Source organism: Syngnathus acus, chromosome 11 (genome assembly GCF_901709675.1).
Source record: "Syngnathus acus chromosome 11, fSynAcu1.2, whole genome shotgun sequence".
Lineage (NCBI taxonomy): Eukaryota > Metazoa > Chordata > Actinopteri > Syngnathiformes > Syngnathidae > Syngnathus > Syngnathus acus.
In genome coordinates, this window is record NC_051096.1 from 1,280,510 (window position 1) to 1,307,119 (window position 26,610).

General features: G+C 47.8%; 1 protein-coding gene and 1 long non-coding RNA gene across 6 annotated transcripts; one reads left to right on the plus strand and one right to left on the minus strand.

The window, feature by feature from the left end:
• The first annotated feature begins 3,248 nt into the window (after window positions 1-3,248).
• Window positions 3,249-25,053, plus strand: runx1t1 (RUNX1 partner transcriptional co-repressor 1). 5 transcript variants are annotated; one of them, XM_037263922.1, is made up of 12 exons: window positions 3,617-4,244; window positions 5,509-10,571; window positions 14,687-14,824; window positions 15,572-15,831; window positions 16,939-17,028; window positions 17,672-17,853; window positions 18,527-18,789; window positions 19,255-19,355; window positions 19,659-19,869; window positions 20,147-20,215; window positions 21,544-21,734; window positions 21,986-25,053. In XM_037263922.1, the coding sequence occupies exons 3-12, from the start codon at window positions 14,710-14,712 to the stop codon at window positions 22,310-22,312; spliced, it is 1,809 nt and encodes a 602-aa protein (XP_037119817.1). In that variant the 5' UTR covers window positions 3,617-4,244; window positions 5,509-10,571; window positions 14,687-14,709; the 3' UTR covers window positions 22,313-25,053. The 5 variants fall into 5 exon arrangements, with proteins under 5 accessions (XP_037119814.1, XP_037119813.1, XP_037119815.1 ...); XM_037263919.1 differs by lacking the exons at window positions 3,617-4,244; window positions 5,509-10,571 and adding an exon at window positions 3,249-3,604 and having other exon boundaries at window positions 18,530-18,789; XM_037263918.1 differs by lacking the exons at window positions 3,617-4,244; window positions 5,509-10,571 and adding an exon at window positions 3,250-3,604.
• LOC119130477 lies at window positions 19,546-21,649 on the minus strand. The gene is made up of 2 exons (XR_005099437.1): window positions 21,521-21,649; window positions 19,546-19,842 (listed from the first exon to the last, which is right to left on the minus strand). It is a non-coding gene; the product is annotated as an uncharacterized LOC119130477 (long non-coding RNA).
• Window positions 25,054-26,610: the final 1,557 nt, after the last annotated feature.

Sequence of the window (26,610 nt, forward strand, 5' to 3'; positions counted from 1 at the left end):
GCTATACACACACAGGCGCATGCGCACACACACACAAGGGTGCTCACGACCTAATGGCTTTTCAAATGCTTTCAAACGGGAAGGTTTCTAGTGCCTCCCGGGCCCCTTGCTTACCCGGTGGGCCATTATTGCCCAAAGCGGCCGCGTCACTTGCGGTCCAAGGATGGCGGCTGCTGATGTAGCACACTTAGGCCCCCTTGCATTAAAAGCCGTCACGCTAGCAAACATCCCAAAGATTAGCCGCGTATCAGAGGCTCCATTGGGCTTCGAAAAGGAAACCGGCACTTTGGATGTTATCCAAGTGGGATGCGCGTTAATTTAGCCAGCAGTTGTTTGTCTCCTGTGTGAGGACAGAGGACACACTTTGATGTCCCGCCCATAGAACAACATACTGCGGTCACTCAACGACAAAGGCTTCAAATCGGCTCTGTGATGATGGAGCGTGGTACCGTTGCTCAAGCAATGTCATACGACAGTATTAATATAACGCAGGTTCGCCTTTCATTTTGTTTTGCTCGTTGTCGTGTCCTCCGCGCAATTGCTTTGTGACAGGTTAATTCTTCATGCCAGCAGAATTTTTTTTTTTAATCCCTAACTGGCTTTCTTGCCAATTAACCTCGCCAGGCCTTTCAATTACGACGGTCGTCTCTCTTTTGTGTTCCTGCTTGTTTTTCATCAATCATTCAAGTCAGGCTGAATGACTTGAGGACAATTGCAAAAAAAAATTGTCATCACCTTGGCCGCAAATTGCCATCTCCAAAAGGATTTACTTACCCGCCTGCAAAGCAATTTTCTCTTGTCAAGCCGTGTCACTTTGTGCTGCCGCCGCTGCCGCCGCGCAGGAATTTGGCCTTCCAACACTGAATGTCATCCGTTGAAATAAATAACTCGGCATTTAGGCGGAAAGAAAACATAACTTGTTGTAAAATATCATGACTTGTTGGAATCATGCTGTCGGAATCTCAAGGTCCAAAGCAAACTTCTTATTGCTGGAGATGGGGGGGGGGGGGCTGTGATTAAAAGTTCAGCCAGCATTAGATTGAAATCAATGCAACGTAACAAAACTTTGACTTTTCACGTTTTTTAATTAGAAGGAGCATACAAAAAAACGACAGAATTTTCTGTAAATTAATTGGATAGTTTAAAAACGTAAAAACTGGAAAAACACAAAAGAAAAAAAAAGAAAAACTCAACAACTTGCGCTGGCTCCGTTTCTCTCCGGACAATCGCAGCGAAACATCTTGACAGCCGGAGGCGCGAAGAGGATAGGCGCTGAGGAAACCTATAAGGGAAGAGCCGTGAGTGTGTGCGTGCGTGCCTGCGTGCGTGTGCATGTTTGTGTGTATTTGTGTCTGTCCTTGCGATAACGGTGCAGGGGCAGCAGGAAACACACATAGCGCCTGTTTTTTCTGCTGAGGGGGTTCCTGGAAGTCAAGTACCCGGTGCGATCGGATACATGCGCGCACACACATAGGCGCAGGCACGTGCACAGGCACAGGATAGCTAGCCTTTGAAAGGGGCAAAACTTGCTGCATGCGATACACAGACAAGCAGACTTCCTGCATTTTGCCACCTACTGGGCAACCACCTGTGTCACAAAGCTGTCGGACCCCACGGGGAAGGAAAACAAGTGTCCCCCCCACACACACGCACACACACAATATGAAACGCTAGTCTCTAAAAAATGGACAATACGTCCAATTTGTATCTCCTTTTACGAAACACCTTAGCTAGCAGGGCCAGGCGCGAATGTACTTTCTCAGTGTTGGCCCCCAGAGGCTCCTGTAAGTAGCCTTTGACTGCCTCTGCGGGCCAGATGACTTCCAGATGGTGCGGCCAACGTGTTTGCCTGAGGTCACTCGCCCGCCACATGGCGATGCCCGGACGCAAGTGTGCCCGTGCATGTATGTGCGCTCACAATGGATGGACACACACCAGTCAAACAAGCCCTCAAGCTTGCGGCTTCTTCTTGTCCATGCCACAGCTTGGGCGTAATGAGTGATAATTCCCCACTTAGACTTCCAATATGATTCTTGAGCAGATGATCCGTGACGTCGCACTTGGGCTCAAAAATGTTTTCCGTTATTCCAGGGGTGGGCAATCCCTGTTGCAACACACCTGATTCAAATGATCAGAGTTGTTAAACAGCTTCTGCGGACCTTGCTAATTATCTGACCATTTGATATAGGTGTGTTGCAACAGGGTGACATAGAAAACATGCAGGACACCGGCCCTCCAGGACCGGGATTGCCCGACCTGCGTTATTCACATTGCAAAGGTAGCTCCTTGTTGTCATTGTCGTCTTCTAAATCAGCAAATACTGGATGATACAGTTCCACTCCAGCCCTTACAAAGTGATTAAAGGCACATTGATAAATTAATGCATCAATGATTTCACCAAAAATGGTACTTGACGACAAATCAGGAAAAACATTTTTAAATTTAAAAATAATATGTAGAAAAAGCATGTGGACGTTTAGTTTTGAAAAATATCACATTTATCGTATATTATTATATCTTATATAATCTTTTGTTATTGTATATTAATTTACAAACATCCCAAAGATTAGCCGCGTATCAGAGGTTCCATTGGGCTTCGAAAAGGAAACCGGCACTTTGGATGTTATCCAAGTGGGATGCGCGTTAATTTACCCAGCAGTTGTTTGTCTCCTGTGTGAGGACAGAGGACACTCTTTGATGTCCCGCCCATAGAACAACATACTGCGGTCACTCAACGACAAAGTAAGGCTTCAAATCGGCTCTGTGATGATGGAGCGTGGTACCGTTGCTCAAGCAATGTCATACGACAGTATTAATATAACGCAGGTTCGCCTTTCATTTTGTTTTGCTCGTTGTCGTCTCCTCCGCGCAATTGTTTTGTGACAGGTTAATTCTTCATGCCAGCAGATTTTTTTTTTTTAATCCCTAACTGGCTTTCTTGCCAATTAACCTCGCCAGGCCTTTCAATTACGACGGTCGTCTCTCTTTTGTGTTCCTGCTTGTTTTTCATCAATCATTCAAGTCAGGCTGAATGACTTGAGGACAATTGCAAAAAAAAAAAATTTCATCACCTTGGACGCAAATTGCCATCTCCAAAAGGATTTACTTACCCGCCTGCAAAGCAATTTTCTCTCATATAATCTTTTGTTATTGTATATTTATTTACTTTATTGAAGAAGAAGCGCGGTCCAATGAGACAGCTCGTCGCTGCTCTTGGCCCCGCCCCCCTCCACCTGGCTTTGCGCACGCAGTCTGCAGGCTTCAGAGCGCCGCTGCTCCTCCACACAAGCGCAGCGCCTGTGCGCCAAAATTGCCCAAAACACCACCAACGGTCCTCCGCACCCACTTCACCTTCTTCATCGACCTTTCCACGGATTTCACCAACCTGTTAGCCTGCCCCCCTTCCCTTGCTTGCTAACCACCTCCGCCCCTCCCTCTTTCCCTCCATCCAGCATCCGGACCTTTTTTGGGAAGTACGCGCCGTGGGGAGACAGCCTCGGTCCGGACGCCGAGCTCCGGCGTGGCTGCGGTGCCTTTCCCGAGCACCGCCCCGCAAATCCCACCCCGACGTGCCGCATGGTGGGAATCTCTGACTCCTTTCAGTGTAAGTCGACTTTTATTTATTCACTATTGGATTCTTTTGTCTTCACTTGCCACAAAATGATGACAATTGGAAGTGCAAAAACGATTTGGGGAAGACGTGCATTTGACGTGGATTTGATGTGTGCGTTTGCCAAGAAGTAGACAGCACCTGGCTTGCTTTTGCTGGTGCACATCAGCTCGGTGAAACGTATATTTGCTTGTATTTTGAAACTGATATTTCAGGTAAATGCCATTTTTACAAGATGCTTTCTTGTGTGTCATTGCGTGGGCAGGCTCTCTCCGCTTCTGTCTCTGTGCTTGTGCGTGCGCGCCCGCGCGCGTGCGTTTGTGTGTAACGCGTTCCTGGCCGTGTTTGGACTCCGGTGGGAAAATTGTTTGCACACATGCACATGGCGTTGGTGTGATGGTGCCTTGATGGACCAGACAGAAGAATAATACTTTATGGGGCCGCTTTTATTTTATTTGCGCTATTGTTTGTATTTTTTTTGTGTGTGTGTGCAGATTTGTTCATTGGTGATACAGAGATTTGTTTTAGCGAGCTGGGCGTGTTTAGGAAGGGGGAATTACTGAAAGTAAACAAATAATGCACGTTGGTCATTGTGTGTATGTGTGTGTGTGGGGGGGCGCGTGTGTGTGTGTGCGTGCGTGTGTGTAGGTGTGTGTGTGTGTTGCATTCACACACATACACACAAAGTGACTGTGTATAAACAAGGCGGTGTTGGCTGCTCACTGGCTCACGGCGCTCTCGTCCCCTTGCAACATCCGCCAGTGGTGCTTCCAAGCGGCCATCTGCCTGGATGCCAGCCCACTGCACACCTGGCACACACCGCCACCCCACCCCATGCAAGCCCCCTCTCCCTTTTGGGCCACGAGGTCAAACGCATCAGGCTGCCTGCCGCACATGCACGCACGGACGTGGCCTTGCAATCGTGTTGTGGCTTCAACTGATGATTCCTTTCTATTATTTCCTGTGGGAAGATTGGCAAATTCCGCAGTTTGAATTATCAAACGTACTACAAAATGTGCTGGAATGTCTCCAAATTGCTCCCCAAAGTACTAATGCAGGCGGCTCTGTGGCGCACTGGGTAGCACGTCCGCCTCACAGTTAGGAGGGTGCGGGTTCGATTCCACCTTCGGCCCTCCCCGTGTGGAGTTTGCATGTTCTCCCCGGGCCCGCGTGGGTTTTCTCCGGGCACTCCGGTTTCCTCCCACATCCCAAAAACATGTTTGGGAGGCCGATTGAAGACTCCAAATTGTCCCTAGGTGTGAGTGCGAGTGCAAATGGTTGTTTGTCTCTGTGTGCCCTGCGATTGGCTGGCATCCGGTTCAGGGTGTCCCCCGCCTACTGCCCGATGACGGCTGGGATAGGCTCCGGCACTCCCGCAACCCCGGTGGGGACTAAGCGGTTCAGAAAATGGATGGATGGAAGTACTAATGCACACGTCAAAAGGCATCACTTTTCAGGAGCATTTGATTTTTTTAGAGAAAAAAGAAAAAAAAATCCAATTTTATACAAATGAAATTCGAACATGCTAATTGTAAATGTAGCGGTAATATTTAAATGTGCCCACAACAATGTGATGACAAGTTTTTCCTTCAGTATTTATTATATTTAAGACTGACCAAATTATGTTCTGTTAAAAATGTTGAATTTTTTTTTTGGGCTGCGTGTTTGTGATTGATTTGATTTTTGTTGTACGCACGTATGGATCGGACGAGATTCACTGAGTCTCACAGTGTGTGCTATTGACAGAATCAAGTGTGTGCGCGTGCGCGAGTGACGTTGTCGATCAATAGGCCCATCGATGGTTATCAGCGAGAGGGTGGTACTCGTCGCCACTTATTGAATTTCATCAGCCGTGAAAGACGGTGTTAAGGGACTGAACGTTCGTGTGTGCGCACAAGTTGTGTGCGTATGTGCGTGCATGCGCGTGTATTTTATTGTGTGCCTACCTGACGGGAGTCTTAATGTCAAGAGAGAGCACTACGACACCATTTTATCTGTGGCTGGTGGGAATGTAGCTGCTCAGTGCTAACAGCTAGTCGCAATTTCCTGTAACAAAAATCACGCCAGTTTAGTCGGATCTTGCAAATTGTAAAAAGAGTCAAATCATCTCCCTCCGTTGCAACTTACATTTGCATTTGTGCGTTTGCTTTTCGTGGCCACCAGAGGGCAGTACAGTACGAATATCAGCATGTCCAAAGTCCAGTCCGCGGGCCGTATTTGGCCCGCGTCTAAATTTAAGCTGGCCCGAGGCATTGTGTGAAAAAAACAACAATAAATGGCCAGCTGGCACTGTCGCTGGGACCTGCGTGCCCCAGAGCGAACCACAGAAATGAAATTCGTCCTCACGGGAACGCGCATATGAACCACCGCTCATGATCGGTTGCGAGCGTGTCTCCTCCGTCCCTTCCCGATCACCCGCACATAAGTATCCATTTGCAAGATAATCAGTGACACAGACACTTCCTCATTCAAATGTCCAAACACCAAGGACTAAGGCGACGCTAAAATCAGAGACGCTGCAAGTAATGCTGCACAGGGAAAGGCAAAAAAAACAAAAAAAAACGGACTACTGGTGACAGCTGTCTTCTTCTTACTAACTCTACACACTACTATGTGTCCGCGCTGTCCACTCACAGTGATTGCAAAGAACAAAAAGACTATGGATTATTATTTTGTGATTATGAAGTAATTTGTTGCCTATGAAGTTGAAATAAAAAAGATAAAATGGAAAATGATTTAATTTGGATCAAAAATCTGACATGATGCAACCTGGCCTGTTTACTGCAGTTACACAAATATCACCCTTCTTATTAATACAACAATAACAATAATGAAACAAACTTAATACATCTATTAAAAAAATCGACAACAGATTTTCATTTGTAATATCAATTTATCTGCAGACAGCAAAGGATATAGTTACATAATTACAAGTTCACTTACAATGGAAATGGTTCAAGGAATGTTGGTGCGAATGGTCGGCCCCCATACATTTTCATCTAACCAAATCTGGCCGCCTTGCCAAGTTTGGACACCCCTGGAATAGAGCAAAGATATTTATCCATTACGCCCGTCTGTGTTTAGAGCCACCTCAATGTTGATGCTAATTCCGTTAGCCTGTCTATGGCACTTGTTAGCATTAAGCTAACATAATGTGTTTTGTTCTGGCTTCATTTCTTTGAAGTGGTTTTTTTTTTTTTTGCTCTGCCGCGTGTCAAGTTTGCTGCTGCCGCCGACTGCTCCTCTCTCAAATTTGCTCCCGCAACTCAAGACAAAATCGCCTGACGACGTTTGTATTTTGGTTCGCTTTGCCAGAATGCTCGAGAAATGATGCAACAGATTATTTTTTCCGTCTTCCTCCGGGGAAAAGTGCCTCTTGAATTTTGCAAGAGCCAAAAGACATGCGCAGCTCCCCTCGAGGCTTTCTATAGACTGCGACTGAGTCGCTAATTAACTGTACTTTCTCGGACGCGCGCACACACAGATGTCTGTCCTGTCTTTCTCTCGCGCTGTTTATTTTCCAGCCTCCATCTGGAGTCTGCTGATATTGTAATCGCCCTAATGCATATTGCCTTCCCCTCACGCACGCAGTGTGCCCGTCCTGACGAGCCCCCTTTCTTATTCTTTTCTTATTCCAAAAAGATAAGCCTCTCCTCTGGATGTGATTGTGTCGGCGTGCAAATACGCCAGGTGAATCCTTAAAAAGGCGAGCCGCGGCGGCAAAGTGAAGACGTTGCCTGCTATCACCTCCGTTCTGCACTTAAAAAGATGGAGTGCGCCAATGTGTGTGTCTGCGGGATTTTGAGACCATTAAGAGCCCAATACACTCACATTTGTCAGAAGGACATTTTCATTTTTTTATACGAGCTGCTGCATTCGGTAGACTCAGGAAAGCGAGTACCATAGGAAATTAAATACAGTATCAAAAATAATCAAATAAGATCGAGATGTCAATTTCACGTCAACACGGCGGCAGAACTGAATCCAGTTTTGCTTTTGATGTGTTTTACGAGTGTCTTGTTGACGCGGCCGACAAACTGCCCGCCGTTGTGAAAAAGTGCCAATTATTTTGTTTGCCGATACAGAAAGTGCTCGACAGTAAAAGCGGCGTTGACGCTCTGGGCAAGAAGAAGACGACGACGGTCAATTTTCTTTCCATGCGGTCGAGAGTATAACACCTCATTTAGTTTAACTTGTTCTAAACCAGGAAGTGGCTCAATTATGCACGATGGCAATGCCGAGGAAAGCGGCGCAAAAATTGAACAAAATTCTTGGCTCCCTCCACGTGATTATTATTTACTTCCCAATATTTGAAGGCAAGTGCAACTTTATCAAGGTATTATTTTAAAAGCCCAGGATCATAGAGCGAGAGAGAACAACGTCTTGACCAAACCAATCTCGCAGACACGCAATAAGAAATTGGGGGTAAACTCGTCCCACCTCGTCAGTCCGAGGAATATTTTTGCAGATGTTGCGAGATTGTTTGGCTTTTGCGGCGATGATTTCTTGGCCATCTGTTTCCTGCAACACCGTCCGTCACCTATGTGTCTTTATCAACATCTGCTTTTGGCTACAGCCCGCACCCCCTGCCGCCGCATGTGCTAACTATTAGCATGTCGAAGCATTGAGAAAGTTAAATACGTTTTGGTCTTTGACTCCTTTTTTGCCTTGTTTCCATAACTGCAAACGATTTAGTGGTTTCACGCATCCCCGTGCCGTGTTAGCCGTTAGCGACCTGAAAACCCAATTTTCGGATGCCGTGTTTTTAGAACAACGTGTTTTGCTGGTGAGTGCATTTCCTCCATTTCAAAAATCCAAAAGAGTTGTGAGTGAAAGTGACATATTCCCTTTTCTCTGCATATTTAGCTGAAAGTCACACGTGACAGGGCTCCCGAAAAGGCCAGCGGTACCGTGGCGGGCTCAGAGCATCGAGCAAGCGAGAAAGCAGGCCGGCCTTAGTGACCGCATGGAATGTTTCCACCAAAATAGACTCCACAATCGCAACGTGGCTGACGGAGACTTGATGGAAAACAGCGGCCGACCGGCCGGGCAACAGGAACCGGGCTGGGCCAGCCACACAATGGGCCTTCAGAATGAGAGGAACCCAGATAGCCCTGCCGCTCAGGAACCAGAAGAGGAACCTGCAATGGCAGAGGATGGGAACGCCGGGCTGCTCAGGATATGAGCAGATGCACAGTGCTCAGGATGTTTGTTTTTGCTTTTTTTTTTTTTTTTTGATTGGGGCCGCGGATGCAGGAGGCTTGACGGCACCGGGAAGTGCGACCCCGGCTCGTCCTGGCCGTCCTATCAGGCTTCCTCTGAGGCCTGGTGGGAAGCCCACGTATGCCAAGAAAGAAGACTACTCCACTTATGGACTCCTCTGCGGCTCTTTCCTGAAGAAATTTACGGAAAAGCTGAGGCGAGCATGAAAAGAGCAACAGATTTGTCTGAAATGTTACGATGCGCCATGAATAGCTTAGCATCCGTCTGCAGAGGAAGAAGAGTGCGAAGGCGGGCCCAGATGGTTGGGGACCTGCCGCACGCACCCCGAGTGTGCGAGGCTTCACGCATCTGCTCTCCTTGCGCCATTTCGGCTGTTTTGGTGCACCTCCCCAGAGATCGCCCCCACCCCCCCTCAGAAAATATGCGCCGTACATCTCGGAGTCGCTGTTTTGCTTTCAGCAGCACGACTCGCTACCATCTGCAGCAGTCGGGGGTCTGGCCGCCGCTCTTCTCCTCTTCGCTCCTCGCTTTATTGATTATTGGCCACCCGGGGAGGCAGCCAGCCCGAGCTAACAGCTAGCGGCAGCCCCTCGCGCAGATCCTAAAAGCCTCGGATTGTGGAATGCAGAATTGGACACATAGAGAAGAAAAAGGTCTATGTGCCTTTTCCTTTCAAATGCTGCTCGTGTGTTAAGGCAATAAACAAGCCAATACGGATGAGCCCATGTTGTTGTTGTTGTGCAAACATGTCAAGCTGACATTAAACGTGCTGTCTGCATTGAGCACGCTTGTTTCTCAAAGCGAGTCTTTTTATTAGCAAGCGGAGTGTTTCTTGGAACCAAGCGTGGAGCTCCTCTGGCAATTTCACTGCCAAGAGTCGCATTTTGTCATCCTCGCTTTTTTCTTTGTTTCTGCGTTATTGTTGTGATGACATTTGTGGCAGCTCGCCTCCATTACTGGCGGTGGAAGAGCGTGTCGGCCTCGTTGGCTCCCAATCATCTCCGCACGCTTTTTCTCTCGCAGGAATGAAGTGTTTTGTTGCCTTTTTTTGCGCCCTCGTGTCTGACGAGGACTAAACACGACGACATATGTTAATCAAACGTCTGGATGGCAGCAGACTGCTGCGAGGGTGGGGGCGCCAATGACACCAAAGAAGAAGCAGGGGGGGTGACAGGAAGTGGTTGGGGATCAATATCGGCGTCCATTAGTTGAACCTAGTGTAGACTCCACAATGCGCATGACACGCTGGAAGTGCTCGGAAGAAGCAGTTATTGTATGTCAAATGGAGTAGTGTTTCCATGGCGATCGGGGTTGTTTTCCTCCCGGTTTTGGTGTTACTGTGTCATCTGAAATGTTTTTGTGGTGAAATGGAGCAAGCGTATTTCTAGCAAAATGTTGTCGAGCGCCAGAAGGGGCTATCTTGCCAGCCGTGGTTTTGGAAAACCTTCCGCTTTTTCGAAAACAGCGCCTCTAGTGGCAGGCGGGGAAAGTTCGGGTATTGGCTGTTGTCAAGCAGCGTGGTACATGGGGGAAAAAAATGACCATGACAAAATGGGGTCAAGGGTCGATAGAAACATGCTCCAATAGATGTGAAACCATTGCAAAGAGTAAAAGTGAGCAGTGTTTTGGATTTTTTTTTTTTTCTTGTGTGATGTGTGATTTGGTGGGGGCCCGTGGAAGCTGGAGCAAGGACAAGCCAACGCCAGCGGAGCGAGAAGTCGCTGGCGGTGCACAGATGGTGAGCTGTCAGCGCCCGCCCGCCCGCGCATCGGCGCGTGTGCGCGTCTGCACCCTCCGAGCCGCAGATGGCGCGGCCTCTGCGCTTTCGGCTGGAGGCAAATCATTGACTTTGAGCTTTAAACGTCAATGCAAACGGCTCCGTTCGTCGACTTGTCCACTCGGGCCGTTACGGCTCCGACAGTACCGCAGCATGTCTTTTTGCTCTGGGAGGGTGCGCGAGGTATTTTGGCCGCCCATCTGTGCGCAGCGAGCTTGCCACTGTTTCCACACTCACACGCATGTACCCAGCGCGACGGGCTCTGTGCCAGACAAGCTGTTCGCTGGCTGGTGCTGGCGCGGCGCCAGAGCGAGTGGTGGCATCCATCTGTAGCTCTGCGGCACTCGGGCGGGACGCCGCAGCGGAGCCACAAAGCCACGCGCGTGCTTGTCCCAAACTTCTTTGGTCAGCAAAGTGGCCTGGCATGACCCCGGCAGGTGGTGCTGGTCCGCAAAATGGATGCACGCCTTTGGTTGGCGTTAAGGGTGCGCGACCTCAAGGCCGGAGGATTTGACCCCGTTGCTACAATGTATTCTTGAGGCTCGTCTGTGCACCTCATGCCAAGGAGCCATGTTGACGTTCACCCGAGACGACAAGGCAACGTCTCATCGTCATCTCCTAACAGTTTTTAAAAAAGTGTTTTTTGCTCCAGGGCGGTGACAGATGGCAATGACAGACATCACATTTTGGCAATTTATTTATTTAGACAAAAACAGCAAAGGACACAACTGATGTTCGACACTACATATGTTTTGTTGGCCATCGCGCACATCTGTGTGTGTGCGTGTGTGTGTGTGTGTGTGTGTGTGTGTGTGTGTGTGTGTGTGTGTGTGTGTGTGTGTGTGATGCGTGCGTGTCGTGCGTGCGTGCGTGCGTGTGTGTGAGTGAAGGCTTTGGCAGCCATGTTTGTGTGTGTGTTAATATTTGTGTGATGGACCAGATGGTGTTCAGACCTTCAGCGTGCCATTGATGAATCTCCTTCTGTCCTTTTGCTGGCTCGGCACAGTGTAAACACTGCAGCAGAATTCACAAGATTCGGTGGTTTATTACGCCCTCTCGCCTTGTTGGGTCTTTTTTCCCGCTTAACGTCAAAATGTAGATAACGCCCTCATATTGTGTTGCTTGTTGCTAACCCGCCACAGTGGTGGCATCCCTTAAGACGTGTCAAAATGCCCTCAGAAGAAAATCAATAATTTCAACAAAAAACCAAAACATAGATGAGAAATAGCCAATAGATAGAATAAATGAATTGCATGAATTTCAAGTTAGCTTGTTTGAAGGTGTCGTTCACTAACTGGCAAATGATGTCACAAAGATTTATTGTTTGTTAGCAGATGAAAAGAAATGATGTGGCAAGGCTATGTTGGCTGTGACACGTTCACGGGTGTTCGTGATGAAAGAGCTCATCATCCTGCCAAACGCTGTCGCCGTTGTCGCTGGTTGCAAAATTCCATACCAACGCCAACAAAATGTTCGGCGCAAATGTGAAAAGGTTTGGAGACAAAATCGGTAGGGGAGGATTTTTATTGATTTAGGCTTTGCTTAGAATTGAGACTTAAATTGTGCTAAGCCTTGGACAGTTAGTAGTTAGTAACAAACAATACAAAGTAGGTCAAACTAAAACAAAAACGTTTTTGTAAATGAAATTAAATTAAAAAAATTAACTGAAACTACATTTACTAAGCTCACCGAAAATCAAAACAAGCTCTGGTGTTTTCAAATGTTTTGTTCACATTAACATAAATTAGCCTTTGTCTAGGTGTTTATATATTTTTTTCTTGCCTGAGGGGTGCGCCATTTTGGGACAAGGCTGCACTCCACAATTTGTTTGCATTAAAATCAATTAGCGTGTTTGACTTGGGATCGGGGACTGTTAACTTCGTGATCTCTGGGAATCTTCCGAGATGTTCATGTTTTGATCATGTTGGTTAAACATGATGCTTTTTTTTTGGTGTGTTTTTGGGAGGTGCACCATTTTGCAATGTTGTGTTAGAGGCAGCCCTTTACATCTCTGCGTGTTTTTTTGTTTGTCTGTCTGTCTGTTTGTTTGTTTCTTTGTTTGTTTGTTTGTTTGTTTGTTTTTTCCAAATTGCTGTAGCTACTTTCAGAGTGATTGTCTTGTTGGCGGTGAGGCAGTTGGTACGCCCTCGTGCCCGGCTCCTTCATTGCAGCAGCGGCACTTTTGTTTGGTCGGCCGAGTGATGCAACCTGCGTGTAACCACGGCAACGCACGTGGCGAGCCGGCGGGGCATCGAACCGCCTTTCTTTGGCTGGGGGAACGATTTGGTAAACACGTTCTAGCGCGGTGCATGCGAAGGGGCCGAGCGGCTGATGTAAGGCCAGCAACATCCTGGTGGGGAGCGGCGGGTGCCTACGTGATGCGCTCAAACTTCGCTTTTTAATCAATGTCCTAATGGTGGACCTGAAAAAGACTCTGCTGGTTCTACTTCACTCAAAGGACGCTGTAGTTTAGGGATTCTGTGGTGCGCACATCTTTGTGAAAATGTAACATTTGTGCAATGATCACATTATTTATTTATTTATTATTTGTTTGTTTATTTATGTATTTGTTTGTTTATTTATATATTCATATTCATCGCCTCTCAGTACGTGCAACAAAAAGTATGGCTTGCATGTCCAGCAACAATTCAGTAAGTGCATTTAATGAAGAGCCGTAAGAGTCCCGCGGGATTGCACGGCAAACACTCGCGGCCTCCATCAATAATTTGAAGTGGCCGCTCTCGTCCATAATGGCGCGCCTTTCTTCCTCCGCGTCCATCAATTCCCCCGGCCACAGCACTTCGGAGAAGTCGTAAAGCTACTTGGGCAAAGTCAAAGCCTTTTCCATTAAGGCTGCCCGCGCTCGTCGATAGGCGGCCGGTTGGGCGGGGAGGGTCCCACGCCCCCTCGCACGCACGCAGATCGCCCGGCCCGGCCGCCCGTATTAAATGGACGAGAGACGCGCGTTAAGCGCACTCGTTAAGTCTTAACATGCCGAGCGTGCTGCCTGTATGCCGTGCCAGCTTTGTTTTCAAGGTTGTTTAAGGTGGACTTGTGAATTATGCATGGCACGCCTCCATGCGGACGAGCTGTCAGGAATATTCATCTCGGCGTCAGCGATGAAAATCGAATGTAATTGTTTTGGGCGCAGTACGGCGGTCACACGACTTTAGAAGACGAGCCCAAGCTAGCAATGCGAGGCTAACCTTGACTCACAAAGTCACGCGACAATTGTAACATTTCAAAATGAATGGCAAAAATGACATTTTCCCATGTGTGTTTTTACCATTTTCAATATTTCTTTGGGGTTCAAAGGCGCATCTTTTGCTTGCTAATTGTCGTGAGCGACTGAGCGAGCACACTACGTGCACTTTATTTGTCTTGGCCTCACGCTGACGTGTTTTTATGCCCGTGTAAGGATTTTTGCCTCCTACGGCAGCTCAGTGATTAATCACTTTGGCTTCTCGTATGTTTTTCATCATTTTTCACGTTGCCGGCAGCCGGGCAAAACGAAAAGTACGAGTGAACTTTCCAAAGTCTGCGCTGTAAATCATCCGCACGCGCGCGTTTTGTCGGACTGGGCGCAATTAGATGACGACTCGCTGTCGGACGCGCGTCTTTTCAACGTCAACCTAATGAATTCAAGCGTGAAAAATGGGCAGCAAGGCGCTTGCCAAAAGGCCATGTTAGCGCCTCAGTTTTGCGCACTAAACGTTTTGGTCACGCTAACGTCAGGCTAACGGGCTTAAACACTTTGCACAAATATGAAGAGAAAGTATCAAAAGCTACTCAAGAAAAGCCCAGAAGGAAAAATATGGGCCAAAAAAAACCTTTTTCATCAAAACCATAACCAAACCGTCTTATGAATTGCCCCTCCATGTAACAATTGTCAAATGGCAAAAGCGGACGAGATAGCAGCGGGCACAGATGGCGCTGGAATGGGCGCTCACTGCATGGCGCAATTTCGCTCTTGCTCACATGACGACGCCGGCATGTGCAGCAGTGTCGCCCCGCCGTCTGTGAAAAAGGCGCTCGCTGCTCTGCCTTGGCCTTGATGCGCTTCCATCTTCCTACAGGTCGCCCTGGGAAGCGCTCCACCATGCCCGACTCACCTGCGGACGTCAAGACGCAGTCCAGGTTAACCCCACCCGCCATGCCTCCCCCGCCCAGCACGCAAGGACCTCCCCGAAGCAGCTCCTACACCCCGACCACCCGTGAGTACATCCCACTTTTCCACATGGATTAATTTTGTACCGGGGACCATGAATGTGCGTTGCTTTGCCTGTTGAGTGACGTCACCCTAAACTTGGGATGCCAATGAAGACTTTCAAACTGCCAAAAGCCGGATGCAATTTGTTACACATTTGTCTGTGGTTATATTTCAACACTTATTCATCCACTTTTTTTGCAGTCTGCTGTTTTTGGGGTGACAACTTTGGGGCTAATTCTGGCAATGTCATGCCTACTTCAAGGTAGTCACAGGACAGTACTGACATTCCTAGAGCCAATGAAAACATTAACATGGCAACATGGCAACATGGCGGAGGGAGAGGGGAAATGGGGGTGGTTCTTATTTAGGAACTTTCTTTCCTTCTTTCATTGATTTGCGGCTTGACTTGAACTGTTAGCAGATGTGTCGCATGTTTGGATGGCAGCCAGAGGAGGAGGCGCCATTTCATCTCACTAAACACACACACGGCCATGTACACGCACACACACACACACACACACACACACAAAATCTTCTCAGTGGTATTTAAAAGAAGGGATGAGAATGTAATTTTTATGTCAAAAATTATTTTGAAATTCTAAATTTTAATGTCATATTTTTGTCATAGTTAAGTTAGTTTGGTTCAGACGTTTATTATATTTTTATGCATGCCAAAATGTCTATTGATTACTATGTTTATGATAAGCTAGTTTGGCTCTGTCAAGTGTCCAATTGTTGTTTTTTTGTCAAGGTTTCTCCCCTCCCCCGGTGACGAACGGCAGCAGTAGCCACTCGCCCACGGCGCTGAACGGGGCGCCGTCGCCACCCAACGGCTACGGCAACGGGCCGGGCTCATCCTCGTCGTCGCTGGCCAATCAGCAGCTGCCGCCAGCGTGCGGCGCCCGGCAGCTGAGCAAGCTCAAGCGCTTTCTCACCACGCTGCAGCAGTTCGGCAACGACATCTCGCCCGAGATTGGCGAACGCGTGCGCACACTCGTCCTCGGATTGGTGGTGAGTCGCGCACACTTCACGAGGCACTTTGCCACCCCACCCCCACTCTACCCCTGCCCTAACCCCAGCCTGACAGCCATGATTCCAATTTAAAACCCCATTGAGTGCGAGGAAGGGATCGAACGTCGGGATGCTATTTTTGGAAACTCCTGTTTGAGCCGTCCGCCCGTTTGGCTCGGCCGTCTCCCTACCTCCCTCCCTCCACCGCCGCTAATGAGGCACTTTGGCGGCTCCGGGGAGGCGAGGCGAGGCGCAATCTGCGCCGACAGATGCGACAAAATTCAGTGGTGGGAAATGACGGCGCCAAAGGAGGAGGAGGCAACGCGAATCCGTGTTTTGTTCCGTTTCCTCTTTTTTTTCTTCTTGCCTCGGCGCGTGCTGTCAATCATCTTCTGGTCGCATCGCCGAGGGAGGCCCACATGAGCTCAGAAATCGTCTTCGTTTGTCGAGCAGAATGAACCATAAAGTTTGATCTGCGTTAGCAATTCCAACATCGGCGCGTCCTCTTGCTGTAAATGCCTTGAGCGACCTCTGGCCGACTTTGAAGGGCTCGCTGTGGCTTCGAGTGCTCATTTCAATCTCCGAGTCGCCATCATTTGAAACCTTGTTCAAGACCCCGCTTTGAAACGCCGTCCCTGATTTCTAGCGTACTTTGAAACCCCGAGTGACAATTTTACAAAAGTAATTGTGAGTACAAGTTGTGATTGTTTAATGAGGATCGTAAACATCGACTTGTAAACAAAAGAAAGCGACTGATGTCAAACAAGCTCGCCGGCGTCTTGTTTTCTTGTGCTGCGACTCCACTTACTTGATTTATTTGTTTTTGTCAAAGAAAAGCAGATATTTGTTCCTCTCAACCCGTGCGCCCATGTGCTTCCTGTTAGCGCACACACGCACACGCGCTCTCCCAGTGAGGACGATTCTCACTTAATGTCTTCCACATGGGTGTGTGTGTGTGTGTGTGTGTGTGTGTGTGTGTGTGTGTGTGTGTGTGTGTGTGTGTGTGCGTGTGTGCCTGCGTGCCTGCGTGCCTGCGTGCCTGCGTGCGTGCGTGCGTGCGTGCGTGCGTGTGTGTATATGTGTGTATATGTGTGTGCGTGTGTACAGAATTCCACGCTAACCATCGAGGAGTTCCACTGCAAACTGCATGAAGCCACCAACTTCCCCCTGCGACCTTTTGTCATCCCCTTCCTCAAGGTAACACCTTTGTCATCGTCTTAAGTTGTACTTGAGCTTTGTTGTATTTATTTTTTTAGGTCATTCCTTTAATCCAAGTCTTTCTCATGACTCGTTTTAGTAAGTTAAGTTTCCGTCAACTCTAATAATTTGGTTGACGTCATTGGCAAGCAATCACGAAAATGGCTTTTGCTGCTTATTCTTTTTTTTTTCTTCTTCTTCTCCATCGCTAGTTTTCCTCCTCTCTTACTTCCCCCAAGTCTAAATTTAGTGTCTCCCCGCTGTGGGACCTTGAATGCCACTGAGCATATGGCAGGCGAGTGTGCCCGTGCGTGTGCGTGTTTATAGGTGCGTGGAAGCCCAGCTGCAGCAATGACTGTATTTCACCATGCATGCTAATGTTAGCGCGCGCAGCATGCTAAGCGAGCCTTTGTGTGGAACCCGAAGATTGCTCGGCACTTTACTGGGGTGGGGGGGCACAGCATTCGGCCCGCTGACAAAATGGAAGCAGATGAGGACTGGTCAACATCTGTCAAGACTTAATTAGCGCTTAGCATGCACTTTGATGTCCCTTTTTAGATGGATCGAGAGATAAATACTTTATTGGTCCCGAGTCAGGCGACCTGAGATGGCACTCTTGGAATGTTTCTTTTTGCCACCGCAGGCCAACCTGCCGCTTCTGCAGCGTGAGCTCTTGCACTGCGCCCGTCTGGCCAAGCAGAACCCGGCGCAGTACCTGGCACAGCACGAGCAGCTGCTGCTGGACACCAGCACCTCGTCGCCCATCGACTCAGCCGACCTGCTGCTTGACGTCAATGACAACGGCAAGAGGCGCACACCTGACAGGTGGGCCTCCCTCCGTCCGCTCAAATAACACTCGATACCGCTCTCCTTCGTACAAATGAGACATTTCCGTCGTACAAATGAATGCATCAAAACCTAAAATGCCGCACCTTGCATATCAGTTGAGTCATGCATCGCAGGATCTCAACCGTTATGCAGACATCTCTGTGGACGCATTGTTGCTACGGAGAGGGGGAAGTGAGCGTGGGGGGAAGGGGGTGGGGCGGAGAGGGAGGCTGGGGATGACAGAGGAGGGACGGAGGGGAAAGGAGCATATGGAGGGTTGTGGATGAGCATTAGGAGCCCATAAAAACAGCTCATTAACAAGTTCAATCTGTTCATGGGGGGGCGGGGGGAGGGATTTAACTGTCAACACACACGGACTCACATGCGCACAGGCACCTGGCAACATTCATCTACTGCAACAAAATCAGATGAAAGCGACTTGTGGGAATATACTGCACGTACACATGTGCATCTTTATACATGTTAGTAACACCAACAAACGGCATTTTGTTGTTAGTGGACTCGCGTTAGCATCATTAGCGAATTGAATTCACTGACACGCAACAAAATGTGACCATGCTTTACGACAAAGTAACACTACTGACACAATGCGGGTCATCTCTGAACGCACAGCAAGCGTGTTTGAAGTACACAATGTGTTCATGTCCAGAAGCAAAGAGAACGGCTTCGAGCGCGACGGCGCCTTGCACGGTCCCGATGTACATCCGAGCAAGCGGCCGTGCACCGTCAGCCCCAGCCAGCGCTTCAGCCCGTCCAACGGCGTGGCGTACCCGCCCAACGGGCTGGGCCACCCAGGGGGCCCGCTGCCCCCGCCGCCACATTACCGGCTGGACGACATGGCTGCCGCCCATCACCACTACCGCCACCCGCCCACCAGTCACAGGGAGATCCGCGAGAGGGCCCGAGCTATCGGTACGTGGGTCCGCTTCGTGTCACGCGTCCAATTCAATTGCTTTTCATGTGTGCTTTTCACACACACACACACACACACACACACACACACACACACACACACACACACACACACACACGCACACACACACACAGGCACACACAGGCACACACACACACTTCTGAAGACGGAGTAAGCCCAAAATAGTTTGTTGTTTGAACCGCAACAAACTGCTGCAAAGGTCTTTGTAGCTGCAAAAAAAAAAAGAAAAACAAGCCCGTCACTAACATGAATAACCCCTTTTCAACTTTTTGACTCTGCTGTAGCAGCAAGGGGAAGAGCCGGGCGCATTTCCCATCCACAGGTTCCAAGCGTTGCGCGGCGTTTGCATCACTTCTTGTCAGAGCCCAACGACTGAATCATGTTTTAATCACGGGCCGCCTGCCGGAACTTCAGCTTGCCTTTGTGCGTGGGTCTCTTTACAGGCATCCACGGTGCGGGGGGCCGCCAGGACGAGATGATCGACCACCGGCTGACGGACAGGGAGTGGGCTGAGGAGTGGAAGCACCTTGACCATGTAAGAAAAGTAATAACATTTTTTTTCTATTTTCTCACTGCATCCTCTGCTCATCATCGCAATAGCCAACCACTTTGTTTTGTCCCTTTTGCTCCGGATTTGCTGCAACAATTTTATATTCACTTTGAATTATTTCATCATCATCAGTCATTGTCTCATGTCTTGATTTGAAAAACTAAAAATGAGTTGAACTCTTCAATAGGTTTAAAATATTTTAATGAATAGCTGAATTGGATATTGATATTGGCCATGTTGATGAAGGCAACCTTTTTTGCTGGCCACGTCAACCTGGCGTCTTGTGGTGTCCCGCAGCTGCTCAACTGCATCATGGACATGGTGGAGAAGACGCGGCGCTCACTGACGGTGCTGCGACGCTGCCAGGAGGCCGACCGCGAGGAGCTCAACTACTGGATCCGGCGCTACAGCGACGCCGAGGAGCTCAAGAAAAGCGTGGCCTCTGCCGCCGCTTCCAGTGGCCAGTCCAGGCAGCAGAGCCCTGCAGCGCAGGACAACACCACAACAGGTTGCTTAACAATTTTATTTATCTTCAATATTTGAAAGTGGCATTCCACAAGGCGCACATCTTAGCCCCTTGTCATTTATTGCTATGTTGTCCAGCTTTACCCAATGCAGAGTACACCTTCAATAAGCTTTACCAAATACACTAATGTCATCTTTGTATGTGTGTGTGGCTTGGGAAGAGGCTCTCATGTCCTTGTGTTGTTTTCTACGCTAGCTGACCAGATTGTTGTGTCTTCATGTGCATGTAGCAGGGAGTGGCTAATGTACGTGTTTGTCAGACATTCACAGGGAGCTTCTGCATCGGCCTGTTTCTGGCTACGTCCCTGAAGAAATCTGGAAGAAAGCGGGTGAGCCACACACAAATGCACGCACGCACACACACACACTTTTTTATTGCCTCTCTGCGGGTGTGCCAGCCATCTTGCCTGGTAGAAAGCGCAGGTGATTCTAACTCAGAGTTGAGGGAGGAGGAGGAAATGTCTTTTTGAATCCCCCTATTCTTGTGAGATTGCTTGGTTTTTTTTGCTTATAAAAATTTGACCCAATTTTTGTAATTTTGACCATTTTCCCTTGGTCTTTTTTTGCCTTAACATGCAACTATAATCATATTTTTTCTCCTAGTTTATTCATGTTAATTGATGAATTTTTTTTCTTTTCACTTTTTATCTTGAAAAATTTCCCATTATACCACTTTAATGTGGAATTTTTTTATGTTTACTTTTTTCTCCTTTGTCATATGACAAACACTGATGCATTTGTATTTTATATTTTTCTACACGAAGGCAATTGTGGGAGTTGCCGATCACGACTGCGTCCGAGCCGCAGACGAGCGCTTTTCCATTTGCTGAAAAGATGAACGCAAACGGCGCGGCCGAGTAATATGCATTTAAATTGAATCTGGTGTCACTTCCGTCGGCGTAATCGCAATTGCACGCACGACACACACTTCAGCCGCCAGCGCTGACAGGGAAGAAAAGAGCCTCCATTTTGATGAGCCCTCGTTTGACACGCAAAACAAACGTGCTGGAATTGGAAAAACAAGTGTAAGGCCATTAAGTTAAGTGAGAGGAGCGTTTCCGCACAGAATGATGTCGTTATCTTCTTTTTTTGTTACGCCGCTGTTTCACGCCGGGCTTTTGGTTTTGCCCTACGGGGAGATTGCAAAATATATTTTGTTGTTTGTTTTTGTTTGACAACAATGGCAAGCAAATGAGTGAGGAGACGATGGATCTGCTGGGAAAACGTTTACAGTTGGTGATAAATATTCAAGCGCCTTTTGTTGCTCGCCGGCCGGACGTCGTGATGGAAATGCATCATTTAAATAGAAATTGCCTCATTTGCATATGCAATTAGTTTAGTTGCGGGCTTGGTGGGAGCGACAGAAAGGCACAATTAGCACAATTACTCGCATTCTTTGCTTTTGGCAAAACAAAATATTTTGGACGCAGAAATGGAGGTATAAAGATCCAATGCGACACACTTAAAGGCAAAATTTACGATAGCTTTTTCTGTTGCTATTTCATCAAACATTGCTTTTCTCGTATGATACGTTTTTCCCCTCATACATTAGGACTTTTTTCACATTTTCAAATTTTGTAATGTAACGGCCGCGGGTGCGTAAGGACTGACTTTGTGTGTGTGTGTCTGCATACGTGTGTGCGTGCGCTCCTTCCAGAGGAGGCGGTGAACGAGGTGAAGCGTCAGGCGGTGTCGGAGCTGCAGAAGGCCGTGTCAGAGGCCGAGCGCAAGGCCCACGAGATGATCAGCGGCGAGCGCGCCAAGATGGAGCGGACGGTCGCCGAGGTCAAGCGACAGGCAGCCGAGGACGCGCTTTCTATCATCAACCAGCAGGAGGACTCCAGCGAGGTCAGAAAAAACGTTGCCACAAAAGTTGCGTAACAAAAATTAGGATGTAATTGGAGGCAAAACTTTGAATAAACATGTCATATTATTTCACTGGAAATTCAGCTAAGTGAGCTAACAAATGTCATGTCAGTACAAACGCTACAGTTCCATGCATCTATTCTTTATCCTCTGTGAAGAACCATGTCTGTATAAAGCACCATTTTACATCATAACATGATGAGGTTCTGAATGTTGCTATTTTGTTTGTGCAGAGCTGTTGGAACTGCGGGCGCAAAGCCAGTGAGACGTGCAGTGGCTGCAACACGGCTCGCTACTGCGGCTCCTTCTGCCAACACAAAGACTGGGAGAAGCACCACCACGTATGCGGGCAAACCCTGCAAGCCCAGCCGCCGGCACCGCAGCAGCAGCACGGGGGCGCTGCCGCCGCCCTCCCCACCCCCGAGACCCCCGCCCCGCTCAGCTCGTCGGCCTGTACCCCCAGCAGCTGTGCCGGCAGTCCGGCCCCCACGCCACCCGCCGCCCCCCGCTCTGCCACCCCGGGCACGCCGTCGTCATCCTCCGCCCCGGACGGCCACTAGAGGGAGCCACGTACCTCGCAGCGTGATGTGGGTCATATTGACCCGCCTTGACTTTAACAGCAAAGATATTCTTTGCTGCCAGTGAATGAATGTAAATAGATGCTCGCTTTTGGCTCCTCGTCGTCTCGCTCGTTCTCGTCGCCGCTATTCTTGTCGTGTTTTTCTTGTATAATAGACGGAGCAGAGACAGCGAGCGGCATTGTCCCGCCCCACTAAAAGTTGGATCTGAGTCAACCACCGACGATCCAACTTTCACATTGTCGCAAAGGCAAAGTTGCTGTATAGTCTTGATGCATTTCCGGCCAAGGTGAAGCGTCTTTTGAAAAGGCACTTGTGGTCATTCTCGCCGTCTTGCGTCACGTTTGGAGTCTGTGGTTGTCTCAGATGGGCTGCTGGAGTTTTGATTCTCCATTCTGATCGGATTACTCGTGCCCTCCCTGGATTATGACTTTTTTTTCCCCCACCAATGAGCAAAGATGCGGAATATTCAACTTTCCCTTTTTTTCTCACTTATAACACAATGGAATACGGAGGAATTTGCAAGAACCTTCCAAAACGGTCCAAAATCCGAGTTGGCAAACGACGGAATACAAAATGACAAGAACGCAAAAAAAGACATTTTGGATGCGACGAAGGAATGAAATGTTCGGAAACTCGTCACATTTCAAATTGGTGCTCTTTGCTTCCCTCTACGTTCGTATGAGTCTCGAGTCTTGGCCCAAAAGATTTGTACAATTTTGACAATAGACCACACGACGTCTTTACCCCGGTTGGCCGTCACCACGACGACGACGTTTTCGTTTCTTGCCGTGCTTTCATGTGACTCGTATGTACGAGCTGACCTTCCTCCTCCATGCGAATAATTGCTTGCGACATCTCAGAGCTGCTACTCGAATCCGAGCCAGAATTTTTTTTTCTGTGAACTAGCGCAGGAATGCAAACTGTTATTATTTATATTTGTTTTTTGAAAACCGAAATGTATTTGCACTGTGGTGGGTGTTCCTTATAGAGCATGCTGATTTTTTTTTTCCTGTATGTTGGCGTCAACATGTTTTGACATTGCAGAACGTGAACAACTCCCCCCCCATCCATTTTTCAACGTGATAGCTACGCTTGGCTCTTCTCACAATAGACAATGGCGCATGTTGGTCGATATTTTGGATTTTGTAGAAAAATGACAAAACTGGAGAACAACAAAAACAAGTCATTTTAACAAACAAATTTTCCAAATGGCGTATACTCTGATTGAGAGCTTTAACACTGCAATGCACCAGGTTACGCACCCGCCCACACCCACGTGTGCACACACACACACACACACACACACACTCACACACACGTTAAAAACAGCCAAAGATTAACACCGAGCATCAAATCATTATTTTTCCTCCCCCAATGAAACTGGTGACTTCTTGAGTGACTTTTAACTGAATGATTTAAGCAATAATTATAAAAATTGCGGCAACTTCTTTTTTTTTCTATTTGCAGGCATTTTCTCATTCCACACCCAAATTTTGCTTTAAGTGGCTTGGTGGATTTCTTCCCGTCCTTGCTCATTTTCATTTGACAATGCCAGTTAGCAGTTGCCAGTCCTTTGCCGCCAGTCGCCACCATACCTGACACACACAAACACTTGCTGCCGCACACACACACACACTAACGCAGATGTGCACACACGGCCCATGCATGCACGTGCAACAAAATGTGACCTCAGATGAACGTTGTTCCAGTGCATTGCTAAAGGCTTAAAAGTGTCCAAAAAGGTGTCTGACACCTCCGAAGCTGTGAAAAATGAAAACAGCCCGGCTGTTTTCAACATCTTTGTTTTTAGTAGCGACAAACGTGGGTTTAAAAAAAAATTGCGTAAATTCTTTTGATATTTTGCTGCCGCTGCAAGTTTCACTCTACCTCTTTTCCACTACTTCTGGTCTTTTATTTCAAAAACAAAGACAACAGGAAAAAAAGAACTCAACCCAAAGTGGAAGCTCATACAGCTGTGCAAAACCATCTTGCTAACAATGCAGACCTCGTCAAGTTGGATTTTTATCCAACATTTTTGTCTACGTCAACACCTGTAAAAAAAAAAAAATGGCCTCAAAAGATTATTGTTGTTCTTTACTCCCGAAGAAACCTATTCATAATGTTGTGATGTTACAAGACCAAAAAGACACACAAAAAATAGCAAAATTCCTTGGCAAAGACATTCCCAAAATCTGGGTTCTAGCTGGGTCCAAATCGCCAACCCTCCGGATTTTGAACGACCCGCTCTCCTGCCTGAGCCACAGCTGCCACATTCTCTGTACTTCAAAACTCGCATTACGGCAATGTTCATTTTTCTTGGACGTATTTCTGTTTTTCTTCATGAGTGTCGTTCCTTAAAAGTCCCCCAAAGTGGTAAATGTCAGTCGCATTAATCCGGAGCTGTTTTTTGCGGATGGAAGGGTTTCATTTTGATTTCATTTCTTAAGAAATTGATTTAAAGAAAAAAAACAAAATGACAACAAAGAAAAAAAAATGTGGTTGTGCAATAGTGGAGACCACAGCTCGAGAAAGAGAGCTATCGCAGTCTACTATGTCAGAACTGTGCTTTTCTTGTCGACTTGGTTTTTGCGTTCTTTTTCTTGTTCTGATAATGATTGCGTTTGGAGGCTGTAAACTAAATGGTCAGTCTGTGAAACTTTGCAGTATCATGCTGGTATTGATGTTCTCTTTACGGTGTAATAAAATATCTTATTACCTGCTCTGTTGTTGTGGCATGCAGCTTTTAAAACAAAACTTTAGGGATGTAACTGAAGTTATTGTAGGTCATCCTAAAAAATGAACACTTGGGCAATTCAATACAGCAACTCAAAAATTGAAAACATCTCAAACCAAACAAATTGTCTATTTTCAAAAGGTTTTAGCAGCCATACCTGTGGTGTGGTTTTAAAAGAAATGTACCGATCATTTTCAATTTTGTCTTTAAAAAACAAATTTAGGTTAAAAATTTGGCGGAAATATTTTTTTTTAAGTCTAGAGAGACATACATACACTTTGTTGCCTGTTCTTATTCCAGCTTCCATCTTCGAACGCCTCCTGCTTTTCTCCGGGCAGGAAAAAAAACAAAAGAACTGCGCCACATTCCTCTGCTCAAAGCTCATTTGGAGCGTCTTATCGCCGCCTGACAGACACTCCAACAAATGAACGAAGAGGTCGCGGCAGTGGCCGATAAGGACGCCCAAATGGATTTTCCCTCAACAACTGCCTTGCCTTTGCAGCAAGCGTGATAAGCAGGTGAAGCGTGCCATCAGCTGCCTTTGAAAAGAAGAAGGGTTAGGGTCAGAAGTTACCAAATACCCACCTATAACTGGCCTTAAATTAACCTCTGGGGGAGGGGGGAGTAACGCCTTACATCTAATAAACCAGCTTTGAATCTACTGCAGAAGGGGCAACAAAGCATTTGTATGACAGACATCCTGCTTTCTAATAAACAAAGCTTATAATAAATTCCTGCCCTTGTGCCATTGTTCTTCCCTTTGTTCGCCCCCACCCCATCCCTCGAGTCAGCGAAAGATTCACACTGCCCCCTAGCGGCTTTCTAATGGCCCTGCACCGTCAATAATGCAGAAAGGCTCTTCACAGCTGACCGACGCTGGACTTTTTTTTATGCTAGCAGGACTGCTGGGCATCAATCATCACTTTGACACGTCTGAGACTGAAACTGATGCTTGAGGAGAACATTTTAGCCGACAAGCCGTCTGGAAATTGATGCAAACAAAAAGTCACAATTATGCTCCGTCGCTCGCCGCTTCAATTCTAATCAATTAAGGCCTCGACCTTCTCTTTTTTCACTTTTCTTTTTTGTCTCTACGCTCTGAGATTTCTCATGCAGGTTGCACGGGATGTACGGCACCCCTGCTGTTAACCAGTCAAAAGCCATTAGTTTCTGGCTTTGTAATTAAAGGCCTACGCTCATTCGACACGCGCGCTGCCAGCCCCCGCAAGCGTAGAAGGGAAATTCATCCATCCATCCATCTTCTTCCGCTTATCCGGGGTCGAGTCGCGGGGGAAGCAGCTTTAGGAGGGACTCCCAGACTTCCCTCTCCCCAGCCACTTCATCCAGCTCATCCCAGGGGATCCCAAGACGTTCCCAGGCCAGCTGAGAGACAAGGTCTCTCCAGTGCGTCCTGGGTCATCCACGGGGTCTCCTACCAGTGGGACATGCCCGGAACACCTCCCCGGGGAGGTGTCCAGGAGGCATCCTGATGAGATGCCTGAGCCACCTTATCTGGCTCCTCTCAACGTGGAGGAGCAGCGGC

Coding starts and splice junctions, on each gene's coding strand:
- runx1t1 (XM_037263918.1), top strand. CDS start 3,577: ATGGTGGGAATCTCTGACTCCTTTCAGT. Junction 17,854..18,526: donor AAGAGGCGCACACCTGACAG/GTGGGCCTCCCT, acceptor GTTCATGTCCAG/AAGCAAAGAGAACGGCTTCG. Junction 19,870..20,146: donor GCAGGACAACACCACAACAG/GTTGCTTAACAA, acceptor CGTGTTTGTCAG/ACATTCACAGGGAGCTTCTG.